Source organism: Rhinoraja longicauda, chromosome 16, assembly GCF_053455715.1.
Source record: "Rhinoraja longicauda isolate Sanriku21f chromosome 16, sRhiLon1.1, whole genome shotgun sequence".
Taxonomy (NCBI): Eukaryota; Metazoa; Chordata; class Chondrichthyes; order Rajiformes; family Arhynchobatidae; genus Rhinoraja; species Rhinoraja longicauda.
In genome coordinates, this window is record NC_135968.1 from 18831266 (window position 1) to 18845464 (window position 14199).

Genomic DNA, 14199 nt, shown 5'->3' on the forward strand with positions numbered 1-14199 from the left:
AATTCCTCCAAAATGTTCTATAAATCCACCACCCTTTGTGTAAAAACGTCACCACTCAGGATCCTATTAAATCTTTACCCACTCACCTCAAACCTTTGTCTTCTGGTTCTTGATTCCCCTACTCTGGATAAAAGACACCGTGCATTTACCCTATTTATTCCTATCATGATCTTACACATCTCCATAAGGTCACCCCTCATCCTCCTGCGCTCCGAAGAATAAAGTCCACCTAGAGAAAACCCACGCGGTCACAAGGAAAAGGTACAAACTCCATATAGACAGCTCCCGTTGTCAGGATCGATCCCGGCTCTCTGGCGCTGTAAGGAAGCAATTTTGCAGCTGCTCCCCTGTGCTGTCCCTCAATCATATATCTTTGTGACAAAGCCCCAGTGCGCAGTGACTCACAAACCCAGCAGCGTCTGTGGGTAAGAGCAGAAGCTACAGGGCTGTTATACTTACATCGACATATCCATTGCAACTGATGGGCAGCACAGTGGTGCATAGGCAGAGTGAAATCACTCTGTGGTTTAGAGGTAGAGCTGCTGCCTCACGGCGCCAGAGGCCAGAGGCACGGTAGCGCAGCGGTAGAGTTGCTGCTTTACAGCGAATGCAGCGCCGGAGACTCAGGTTCGATCCTGACTACGGGTGCTGCACTGTAAGGAGTTTGTACGTTCTCCCCGTGACCTGCGTGGGTTTTCTCCGAGATCTTCGGTTTCCTCCCACACTCCAAAGACGTACAGGTATGTAGGTTAATTGGCTGGGTAAATGTAAAAATTGTCCCTAGTGGGTGTAGGATAGTGTTAATGTACGGGGATCGCTGGGCGGCACGGACTTGGTGGGCCGAAAAGGCCTGTTTCCGGCTGTATATATATGATATGATGATGATATGATATATCCTGACAGGTGCTCAGAATTTCCAGACAGAATTTCCAGCCTGTGGTTCCCAAGGAAAATGTAGCCTCCTCCCTTCCTCTTTTCTATGTTGCTGTCTATTTTCCAATCCAAAGAGATACAGCGTGGACACAGGCCCTTCAGCCCACCGAGTCTGTGCCGACCAGCAATCACTGCGAGCACTAGCACTATCCTACACACTTGGGACAATTTACAATTTGCAGAAGCCAATTAACCTGCAAACCTGTAGGTCTTTCGAGTGTGGGCGGAAACTGGAGCACCCGGAGAAAACCCACGCGGTCACAGGTGGAACGTAGAAACTCCGTACAGACAGCACCCGTAGTCAGGATCGAACCTGGGTCTTTGGCGCTATGAGGCAGCAACTCTACTTTTGCACCACCGTGCCGCCCTTAAATCATATAACCGTATGTAGGCTTATTAATGACTTTCTGCGTTTTCTCTCCGAGGTGCTAACAATGCTCCTGCACAAACCTGTCTGTCAAAAGGTTGGCAACGGCCCATTGTCTCATGCTTAAATGTCAGCATCAAGTTGGCACTAAGACACAAGTGTTTCAATTCTCCGTAAATTTAACAAAAATGACTTGTGCTGACAGTTTGTCAGAAACACATTGTTAAATTGGACAGTTGGCAAACTGCTCGAGTGATTTCACTCGCATTATCTGAGGCTTTGGCCCGGCTTGTCGATAGGACAGTGGCCCGTGGAGTTGTGATTTACTCTGTCCAGACCCAACACTCATTCCCACCCCAGAACCACTCCAACTTGCTCTGCCTTCCTTGGGCAACTGGGACTTCCTCAAACTACTGGCTGGAGAACACAGTGTAGACAGTTCTGTTCGTTCATCAATCTTGAAAGACAACTAAAGGAAGCCTTTGCATGTAGCTTGTGCGGAAATATCCATCAAAATGTCATAGACTAAGAAGTGTAAGTTTTAATTTGGTTCAGATTTTAGAGAGGGGACGCACAGTGGCACAGTAGTAGAGTTGCTATCCTACAGTGCCAGAGAACCAGGTCCTGTCTGAGTGGAGTTTGTACATTGTATGTTCTCCTTGTGACCACGTGTGTTTTCTCCAGGTTCTCTGGTTTCCTCTCACATTCCAAAGATGTGCAGGCTTGTAGGTTAATTGACTTTTGTAAATTGTCCCTAATGTGTAGGATAGAACAAGTGTGGAATGTATTACAAGGCAGGGCGGAGTAAAAAGCTACAACTGTCCAAATGACTTTTAAAACTCTTAATTTTATCCACTTCCATAGCTTCCTCTGGCAGTTCATTCCAGATATGGATTACCCTCTGAGTGGAAAAATGGTGCCCTTGAGGTCCCTCTTAATTTTACCCCTCGAACAGTAAGCCTCTGTGCCCTCCAGTTTTAGAATCCTCTGGCCTGGGAAAAAGACTGTGAGCGTTCACTTTACCCGTGCCCCTCATGATCTTGTACACCTCAATAAGGTCACCCCTCATCCTCCTACACTCCAAAGAAAAAAGTCCCAGCCTATCCAACCTCTCCCTATAACAAGCCCGCAAGCCCAGATAACATCCTGGTGAATCATTTTTGCACCCTTTCCAACTTATCTTATTCCTGATCCGTATTCATACGTTTTTAATTTAATGTGCATAACAGCAGAGCACTGCGTTTAATTACTGCATTGGCAATTGTTTTTGTTTTACATTTAAATGCAAATAAGATTCCTCAGTAACTCAGTGAGAAATGGTGTCTCCAAGTGACAAAAGAAAAATTAAATTGAAATGATTGACATTACTTTTTTGGCAGTAACAAGCGTCTCTCACCCTGCCTTACAATGTTATGCAAAAAACAAAGTGCTGGACGAACTCAGCGGGTCAGGCAGCATCTGTGGAGGGAATGGATGGATGTCATTTCGGGTTGGGACCCTTCTTCAGACTGATACTGAAGTAGGTACATGGATGGGAAAGGTTTAGAGAGATATGGGCCAGGTGGAACGAGCGTAGATGGGGCATCTTGGTTGGCATGGGTAAGTTGGGCCGAAGGGCCTGTTTCCATGGTGTAAGATCTTATAACTCTAAGGGTCTGGAGTCCGAAGAAGGGTTCCAATCTGAAATGTTATCCCTCCATTCCCTCCACAAATGTGGAGACACAAGGAACTGCAGATGCTGGTTTACATAAAAAGACACAAAGTGCTGGAATAACTCAACGGGTCAGGCAGCATCTCCGGAGAACATGGATAGGCGACTTCAGAGTCTGAAAAAAGGGCCCCGATCCAAAATGTCATCTACGCATGTTCTACAGGAATGACCCACTGAGTTACTCAGGCAACTTCTGCCTTTGTTTTCCCTGCAGAGGATGTACTGTGCGTCTCCTTCCACTACCCCATGGTGCACAGAAAGAAGAAAGAGATCTTAGTAACGTGGTGTCAGGACAACAACCTCTCCCCCAATGTCAGCAAGATGAAAGAGTTGGGAAGCGTGATGGACGACATGCCCAGTCAGCATCAATGGCGCTCAGGTGGAAATGGTTGAGAACTTCAAGTTCCTTGGCGTTAACATTACCAATGATCTGTCGTGGGCAATCTGCATTGGTGTGACAGCCAAGAAAGCACACCAATGCCTCCACTTCCTATGAGTCTTAAAACCACTACAGATGCTCCATTGAAACCATATTGTCGGGTTGCATCACAGCTTGGTTGGAAACAGCTCTGCCCGCAACCACAAGAAATTGTAGATGTAGCCCAGTCTATCCCACAGACCAGATTTCCCACCATTGACTCCACCAATACTCCACGCTGCCTCTGAAAAGCCAACATAATCAAAGACATCCCACTTGCTTCTGTCAGCAGAAGATACAGAAGCTTGAAAGTGCGCACCACCAGACTCAGGAACAGTTTCTTCCCCTCTGTTATCAGGCTTCTCAATGGTTCAACCATAAGCTAGGGTACTGTCCAATTCACCTCAACTCCATTGCAGATATTGGACTTTGTCTCTGGAACTGATGCGCTACGAGGATGAGAACTATATTCTGCACTCTGTACCTCCCCCCTATTGTACTTGAGACCCGCCGGAGACCCAGTTTGTTCCTGACTATGGGTGCTGTCTGTACGGAGTTTGTACGTTCTCCCCATGGCCAGCGTGGTTTTCTCCGAGATCTTCGGTTTCCTTCCTCCAAAGACCTACAGGTTTGTAGATTAATTGGCTTGGTAAATGTAAAAATCGTCTCTCGTGGGTATAGGACAGTGTTAATGTGCGGGGATCGCTGGTCGGCGCTGACCCGGTGGCCCAAAATGGCTAGGATGTTTGGTAGCTTAGATGTATTAAATGCATTTTCGACTTACGATATTTTCGATTGACGATGGGTTTATCGGAACGTAACCCCATCGCAAGTCGAGGAGCATCTGTACACACGAGGGGCAATTTACAAAGGCCAATTAACTGCCAAAACCACATGTCTTTGGGAAGTGGGAGGAAACCGGAGCACCCAGAAGAAATCGGCACAGTCATTGGCAGACTCCACACTGAGAGTGCTCGAGGACAGGATCGCACCTAGGTCTCCGGCACTGTGAGGCAGCAACACTACCAGCTGTGCCACTTGTGCCGACCTTTGGTATTAATCCATTTTGTGAGTTTACGTAAAGCAAAGCGCCAACATCTGCACATGCGCCAAGAAGTTAAAAAATGCAATTAATTTGCATTAAGGGCTGACAGAGCTGCTGCCTCACATCGCCAGATGGTTCGTTACTGACCTCGGATGCTGTCTGGACGGAGTTTGCACGTTCACCCTATGACCGCGTGGTTTCCTCCGGGAGCTCCGGTTTGCGGGTTTGTAGGTTAATCGGCTCTTTGTAAATTGCCGCTGGTGTGCAGGGAGTGGATGAGAACGTGGGATAACATAGAACTTGTGTGAACAGGTGATCGATGGTCAACACGGACCCGGTGGGCCAAAGGCATATTTCCATGCTACTGTATATCTTCCAATCAATCAATCTCCCTATGTACATTGAACGTGAATTTCCTGCTGCATTTCATATTTTTGAGTGAATTCTGTAAGAACGAATTTCCGTTAACCAAACAGCTGTAACTCTGTGACCTCATTCATCTGCATTGTTGTGACAGAAAATGCCTAGTGTGTTCTTAAAGGTAAGGTTGAGGCAAAGTGCAATGCGCTGAATGGGAATTGCCAAAGGTTTAACAAAAGTCAAATACCTACTGTTGCCATGTCACCGCATTGATCACTGTTCCTGCTGTCTTCATAAACCTGTGGAGCAGATTGAGACATGAGAAGCTTTGGTTATTCAACACGCATTTTGCCAACCCCAAGTATATTCATGTAGAGCAGAGAACAGCACAGCAAAGAAACAAGATCACAATGTCTGTGCTAAACCTAATGCCTGGTTAAACTAATCTCCTCTGCCTGCTTGTCATAGTCATATAGCTTGGAAACAGGTCCTTCAGCCCAACTTGCCCATGCCCTGTCCACACTAGTCCCACCTGCTCATGCTTGTCCCATAGCTCTCTAAAACTGTCCTATCCATGTGGGTGTCCAAATGTCTTATGATCTATATCCCTCCATTTCTTGCCTTCCTATATGCCTATCTAAAACCTTCCTAAATGCCACTATCTTATCTGCCTCCTCCTCCACCACCACCATCCCTGACAGCGTGTTCACAGTCTAAAAATCTTGCCCCGCATATCTCTTTTAAACTTTTCACCTCTGATCTTAAAGCTATGCCCTCCAGTCTTTTGACATTTCCAACCCGAGTAAAAAAAATTCTGATTGTCTACCCTATCTACAGTCTGACTGTCTATTTAATCCTCGCATAATATTACATAAGATCAGATCTCCCCCTCAGTCTCCAGCGCTCCAGGGAAAAAATATTGTTACTAAAACATCCTCAGTCAGCTGACTTAGTCAGCCCACACGGTCACAGGGAGAAAGTACAAACTCCATACAGACAGTACCTGGGTCTCTGGCGCTGTAAGGCAGTAGCTCTACCACTCCGCCACCGTGCGGCCCTAGTTGGTATTAACATAACTAACATGACTGACATAGTCAGCATGGACAAGGTGAGCCGAAAGGGCCTATTTCTGTACCGTACAGCTCTATGACTCCATAACTTGGAAACCTATAATAATTTCTTGGTCATTGATGAGACTGAACCTAGGAATTCCCTGTTGCCAGAAGAACGGTTGCAAGTTCAAGAAGGCAGCTCACCACCTTCTCATGGAATCATTCTATCTGCCCACCAAATGCCGACCATGATAAGAACCACGGTGGCACAGAGTTGCTGCCTTACAGCGCCAGAGACCAGGGTCCGATCCTGACTAAGGGTGTTGTCTGTACGGACTTTGTACATTCTCCCTGTGACCACGTGGGTTTTCTCCGGGAGCTAGGGTTTCCTCCCACCCTCCAAAGACGTACAGGTTTGTAAGCTAATTGGCTTGGTAAAACTGTAAATTGTCCCTAGTAAGTGTACGATAGTGTTAGTATGCAGGGACTGCTGGCCGGCACAGACTCAGTGGGCCAAGGGGCCTGTTTCCGCGCTGTATCTCTAACAAACTAAAACTCTCGGAAAGGTGAATGCCAAACGAGCTGGCCTTTGCCATCTGTGGGTGTAATTGCAATGTAACATCCGCGGGAATATGTCAAGAATGTGAATGGTATGTAAATGACTGTAATAGACGTATCTTCTCAGCCCTCAAGGCCTCGAGGTAAAGCACCATCAGACCCTCCAGCCTGATGGTCAGGCACTTCTCCTGTCTTCAACACTGTTATCAAAGGAACCAACCAGGAGGAACGCAAGACAGTCCAGCAAGCTTCAGAGCAGCCGGGCTTTGATACTCTCTCAGCCTCTGCAGACAGCCTCATCTGTGTCTCCAGTATGGTCTATCGCCATTGTCCAGTTAATAGACAAGGCCAGCATAAGACCACATCCCTCCTGCTAATTACAGCCCACCGATATGATGAATGATTCAAACTTTCCCCATAACACCTGGCACCGTCAACAAAGGACTCTAAAGTCAGTCAGGTTAACTGGGGCTCTTCCTAACAGCATTGCAACATCAATTATCATTGCAATATCAATTGCAATATAATGGAGGCCCAGAGAGATACATAGACACATAGAACCAGACAACTGAGAAAGAAGCCAAAGATAGATACAAAATGCTGGAGTAACTCAAGGTCTGAACTTTTTAAAACTTTTTAGTTGGACTTTTAGAGATACTAAGTGGAAAAATGCCCAAAATGCTGGAGTAACTCTGATGCTGCCTGACCCATTGAGTTACTCCCGCATTTTGTGTCTATCTTTGGTATAAACCAACATCTGCAGTTCCAGCCTATACATGGAAAAAGGCCCTTCGGCCCACCGAGTCCGCGCCGACGAAACAATTGTTCCGTACAATAGCATCATCCTTCACACTTGAGACAATTTAACAATTTACAGTAGCCAATTAACCTACAAACCAGCACGTTTTTCGAATATGGGAGGAATCCAGAAGACTTGGAGAAAAGGAATCACCCATGGTCAGGATTGAACCCGGATCTCTGGTGCTGTAAAGCAGCAACTCTACCGCTGTACCACTCTGCAGTCTGAAGAAGGATGCCAGCCCAAAACGTCACCTATCCATTCCCTCCAGAGATGCTGCCTGACCCGCTGGGTTACTCCAGCACTTTGTGCTCATTTGTTGTTGCCCGCACTCCTCATAGAAAGGCACAGCCCAGAACATGTGTGAAGGGATTAGGAGCAGCCCGTCTAGGCCATAAACAAACACAGTTGAAGCAATGAACACCTGGGATGGGGTTGGAAAATATTTTTACATAGTTAAATTGCAGTTAGCTGTGACTGCCCAGGTTTCTTTTACACAGGAAAAGTAATCATCAAAAGAGGGTGGCTCATCATTAACTGGCACTTTTAACAAGTTAAACTATTACAAGAGTTAGAATTAATTGCTAACTCTTGTAATGGGGCAACCATTTATGAAGTTAAAGGCGCTGAAAACCAACAGATGTGAATGTATAGCAAGGTACCCTCAAGCTAAAAATATTTTTTATTTAATGAGATTCCTTGAATCTACCGAGGCTCTGCCTTGCCGGTGAATGGAAGGTTCTAGATCCAGGCAGACATATACAACATAGTACAGTACAGATTGTGTAGGAAGAAGCAACTGTTGATGCTAGTTTATACTGGAGATAGACACAAATGCCAGAGTAACTACCAAACTGACTTTTATGTCCTGGGCCTCCTCCACTGTCAGAGTGAGCCCGCACTCATATTTTGACCCGTCTACCCTATCAATGCCTCTCAAATTTAAAAAACATCTTTCTAAGAGGTCTCCCCTCAATCTCCGGCTTTCCAGAGAAAAAAATCCAAGTCTGCCCAACCTCTCCCTGTGGCTAATACCTTCTAATCCAGGCATCATTCTGGAAAACCTCCTTTGTACTTTGTGTTGCGAAGTGGTCGCTCCACAATACTGGGGGAAAAAAATTGGATTTGCGATTCCAAGATCAGCACATTATTCTTCGCAAAAAAAAAGTGACCGATCTGTCAACTAGAATTCCTGGCAACAGAACAGAGACACTTACTTATGAAACAGAAACAAGGTTTGGCTCACTGGCTGTATAAAGATGAGCCAATGCTTCTCTTCACAGTGATTTCCGAGAGTGAGAGGCCACACCACACCACATCAACTGTGCTGCAGAGCCGACTCATGGAATGGACTCATTTACCATTCAGTGGGCTGTGGAGAAATGTGCGACTGATTTCCAGCCGGTAGAGGACTAATCCTCTCTGGCGGTCCTGTATAATGATCTAAGGGAGGAGGGTGACCGACTCGATGGGATGGTTTTGCTCAAACTGCTTTAGCTTCCCTCATGTAGTCATATCCCTCATTATCCTCTGAGAAGCAAATATCACACTGCAAAGTAACAACTAATGAATTGCTGTGTTACTGGCAGTGTATTGCTGGGGTACAAATGCGCTAGCCACTACTCTTGGGAAGAAAATTTTATACAGACATTTTTCATAATCTCAGAATGTTCCAATGTCCTGTATATACAACACAGAGACACACACATTTCAACGCACATACAAATGCAGGCACACACTCGGTTAAATATACACCCATACACACAGGTGCAGAAACATAGGTACAGACAAATAGATACACACAAACACAGACACACAGTGATAATCACACACATGCAGAGAGAGAGAGACATACACAGAACAACACACACAGACACACACAGACGCACACACAGACATACAAACACACAGATAAATATTCACACACAAATAGACACACAGAGATAATGACACCCATACTGAGAAAGACACATACACAAAAAAATACAAATACAGATATACACATTGACCCACACACAGACACATACACAGATAAATATACACACACATACAGATAAGCACAGACACATACACAGATAAATATACACACAAATACAGACACACAAATATAGATAAGCACAGACACATGCACAGATAAATACACACACACATACATTGATGCAGAGACAGTCACTAAGATACATACAACTAGGCACAAACACACATGCACTCATATACAATGGCAGGTGACAGAAAGACACATGGAACTTAGAACGGTACAGTAAAGAAGCTGGTCCAAAATGCCGAACATAATGCCGAACATTATGTGGTGATAAATTAATCTGAATATAATGCTAAAATGAGTTAATCTCCTCTGCATGCTTGTGATTCAATAAATATACCTATTCATTGCACATATTGCATGTACACATTCAACCTATGAATATACATTGACACACACAATTTTAAATGTTGACTCTGTTCTCCCTCAGACAATTTTGTATTCAGTGTCAAGATGTAATCATGATTAAAGCCAAGTATTTCTTGGCAAATAATGTATGCGTCTGCAAGAAGACATCTGCATCACATTGGTCACCCTCATGAAATATTTTGGAAAATCAGCATAGGGGATTGAAGATTTATACAATGGTTCAAAGTATAATTAAGGTAAGATGGCAGAACTGGCTAAAGCGTTGATGCAGAGATCCCATTCTAATCCCATTAAAAAGAAATGCTGTATCAGTCAAATCAGTCTGAAGAAGGGTCCCTACCCGAAACATTGCCCATTTCCTTCCGCAGATGCTGCCTGACCCACTGAGGTCTTCCAGCATTTTGTGTTCTGCTCAAGATTCCAGCATCTGCAGTCTCTTAAGTCTCCATCTGTTTTGTGCATATGTTTGGGGTGTTCTACCAGGTGAATCTTCACCTGCTTGCAATTTCTGATGGACACACTATTGCTGTACCACACTCAGGATGCTTACTGGGTAGAGGGGGATGGGGCAGGATGGGTGTGGGGTGAGAGAATAATTCTTAACCTTTTGCAAAGATTTGGCACCAGAATAAGGGACTGCTTGTAAGATACAGTGAAAAACAAAATGGTGCTGTACGAAGGTGAGATTTTGTAGGCAGGATGCAGGAGAACTTCATATTGTTTTGCATTAATATTTATTTTTTTCCAAGTCTTTTATTTTCACTGGCCCCAGAATTTATGTGTGAATTATATTTAATTTGTATGAGATTTCTGTGTGCTTTACGACTATAGACAATAGACAGGAGTAGGCCATTTGGCCCTTCGAGCCAGTCGCTGACTCTCTGACTGAAAAAGTTTTTCACTCACTCTCTGACTGAAAAAGATTTTCCTCACCTCCGTTCTAAATAGCCTACCCCTTATTCTTAAACTGTGGCCCCTGGTTCTGGACTCCCCTAACATTGGGAACATGTTTCCTGCCTCTAATGTGTCCAATCCCTTAATAATCTCATATGTTTTAATAAGATCCCCTCTCATCCTTCTAAATTCAGCATATACAAGCCTAGCCGCTCCAGTCCTTCAACATACGACAGTCCCGCCATTCCGGGAACTAACCTAGTGAACCTACGCTGCACGCCCTCAACAGCAAGAATATCCTTCCTCAAATTTGGAGACCAAAACAGCACACAGTACTCCAGGTGCGGTCTCACTAGGGCCCTGTACAACTGCAGAAGGACCTCTTTGCTCCTATACTCAACTCCTCTTGTCATAAAGGCCAACATGCCATTAGCTTTCTTCACTGCCTGCTGTATCTGCATGCTAACATTAAGTGACTGATGAACAAGCACACTCAGATCTCTTTGTACGTCCCCATTTCCTAACTTGACACCATTCAGAAAATAATCTGCCTTCCTGTTCTTTCCACCAAAGTGGATAACCTCACATTTTATGTGTAAATTGTGAGCTAATTATGTGCAATTTTTGTGTGATTTATGTGTGATTTGGGGCACACTGTGGAGCAGCAGTAGAGTTGCTGCCTTACTGCTCCAGAGACCCAGATTCGATCCTGATTCCGTACTGTCTGTACAGAGTTTGTACATTTTCCCTGTGACCCCGTTTGTTTTCTCCAGGTGTTTCCGTTTCCTCCCACATACCAAAGTCATACAGGTTTATAGGTTAATTGGCTTCGGTAAAAGTGTACGGGGTCACTGGTCAGCGTGGACTCGGTGGGATGAAGGGCCTGTTTCTATGCTGTATCTCTAAACTAAACCAAACCGACACTATGGGGTAAAGTTTCCTACCCTTTAACCTAATTTACACCTGGGTAAAGCGCAATAAAAGCCAAATTAATAACTGTCTCCCTCTCCTCCATATGAGCGATTGGCAATGATCAACATCTCTCCCATTGCTCGAGTTTAGTTTAGTTTAGAGATGTAGCGTCGAAACAAGCCCTTCGGCCCACCGGGTCCATGTGGACAGCACCTGAGATCACCGTGCCACCGTGCCGCGCCACCATGCCGCTCAGCCGTGCCACTGTGCCGCCCAGCCGTGCCACCATGCCACCGTGCCACGCCACCATGCCGCCCAGTCGTGCCACCATGCCGCCCTGCCGCGCCACCATGCCACCGTGCTGCCCAGCCGTTCCACCATGCCATCGTGCTGCCCAACCGTGCCACCGTGCTGCCCCACCTTGCCGCCCAGCCGTGCCACCGTGCCCCCTGGCCGTGCCACTGTGCCCCCTGGCCGTGCCACCGTGCCGCCCAGCCGTGCCACCATGCCACCCAGCCATGCCACCATGCCACCGTACCACCAGGCCGTGCCACCGTGCCGCCCAGCCATGCCACTGTGCCGCCCAGCCGCGGCCACCGTGCCTCCCAGCCGTGCCACCGTGCCGCCCAGCTGTGCCACCGTGCCGCCCAGCCGTGCCACCATGCTACCGTGCCACCAGGCCGTGCCACCGTGCCGCCCAGCCATGCCACTGTGCCGCCCAGCCGCAGCCACCGTGCTACCCAGACGTGCCACCGTGCCGCCCAGCCGCACCACCATGCTGCCCAGCCGTGCCACCATGCCGCCCAGCCGTGCCACCATGCCACCGTGCCACGCCACCATGCCGCCCAGCCGTGCCACCGTGCCGCCCAGCCGTGCCACCATGTTACCGTGCCGCGCCACCATGCCGCCCAGCCGTGCCACCATGCCGCCCAGCCGTGCCACCGTGCCCCCCAACCGTGCCACTGTGCCGCCCAGCCGTGCCACCATGCGACCCAGCCGTGCCACCATGCCACCGTGCCACCAGGCCATGCCACCGTGCCGCCCAGCTGTGCCACCGTGCCGCCCAGCCGTGCCACCATGCTACCGTGCCACCAGGCCGTGCCACCGTGCCGCCCAGCCATGCCACTGTGCCGCCCAGCCGCAGCCACCGTGCCACCCAGACGTGCCACCGTGCCGCCCAGCCGCACCACCATGCTGCCCAGCCGTGCCACCATGCCGCCCAGCCATGCCACCATGCCACCGTGCCACACCACCATGCCGCCCAGCTGTGCCACCGTGCCGCCCAGCCATGCCACCACGTCACCGTGCCGCGCCACCATGCCGCCCAGCCGCGCCACCATGCCGCCCAGCCGTGCCACCGTGCCGCCCAGCCGTGCCACTGTGCTGCCCAGCCGTGCCACCATGCGACCCAGCCGTGCCACCATGCCACCGTGCCACCAGGCCGTGCCACCGTGCCGCCCAGCCATGCCACTGTGCCGTCCAGCCGCGGCCACCGTGCCACCCAGACGTGCCACCGTGCCGCCCAGCCGTGCCGCCCAGTTGTGCCACCATGCCGCCCAGCCGCGCCACCATGCCACCGTGCTGCCCAGCCGTGCCACCATGCCATCGTGCTGCCCAACCGTGCCACCGTGCTGCCCCACCTTGCCGCCCAGCCGTGGCACCGTGCCCCCTGGCCGTGCCACCGTGCCACCCAGCTGTGCCACCGTGCCAACCAGCTGTGCCACCATGCCGTCCAGCTGCGCCACCATGCCACCGTGCCACCCAGCCGTGCAGCCACCATGCCACCGTGCCGCCCAGCCGTGCCACCGTGCCGCCCAGCCGTGCCACCCAGCCGCCCAGCCATGCCTCCGTGCTGCCCATGTTCCATCATTATACAGGAGATGCAGGAGGAACCACATTTTAATTTTGATTTGCAAAAACTCAAGCCAACAAAAACAAAATCCACTAAAGAATTTTGGTTGAGAGGGCTGATTCAAAAAGCTTATTGTGTTAATGGTTTTCATTAGAGTCAGGATCAAGGGCTTGGTTCCCCAAAAGCCCCATTGATTTCTAGTAAAAATGTATACAAGCCTGTGGCAATGTGGAGCGCACTGCTCTGCATTGTGATTAACCCCTTCTGAGCTCTGTCTGAGGATTCACAGCAGAACCTTGCCTTGCCATTGATGTGAACCTGTTGGCCTAAAATGAGAGATCCAGCCTTCGTCAGAGAGCTACGCCATAGAGTCAAAGAGCAATTCCGCGTGAAAACAGGCCCTTCGGCCCAACTTGCCCATACCGACCAACATGCCCCATCTACACTAGTCCCAGCTGCCCGTGTTTAGTCCATTTCCCGGTAAACCTGTCCTATCCATGTACCTGTCCAAATGTTTTTAAACATTGTGAATACCTGCATCAACTAGCTTCCCCGGCAGCTTGTTCCATACTCCTGTTAAATCTTTCCATCCTCATCTTAAACATTTGTCCTCTGGTTCTCAATTCCCCTACTCTGGATGAAAGACTGTGTATTTACCCTATTTATTCCTCTCATGATCTTATACAGCTCTAAAAGATAACCCCTCATCCTCTTGCGCCCCAAGGAATAAAGTCCTCGCCTGCTCAACATCTCCCTATAGCTCAGGTCCACCAATCCTGGCAACATCCACATAAAAGTCCTGGCAACACAATATGTTGACATTTGTCTGGTCCAGCAGGAGATATATGGGAACATACATGATCTCCTGCTGAACTATTCCTCAACCTG

The 14199-nt window shown here is 48.3% G+C and overlaps 1 protein-coding gene across 1 annotated transcript in view; it reads right to left on the reverse strand.

The window, feature by feature from the left end:
• The window catches only part of hpse2 (heparanase 2), a 144234-nt gene that overhangs the window by 52795 nt on the left and 77240 nt on the right, over positions 1 to 14199 (reverse strand). Inside the window, exon 6 of the mRNA XM_078413359.1 lies at positions 5086 to 5133. Coding sequence (XP_078269485.1) covers positions 5086 to 5133 — 48 coding nt within the window. The remainder of the gene's footprint in view (positions 1 to 5085; positions 5134 to 14199) is intronic.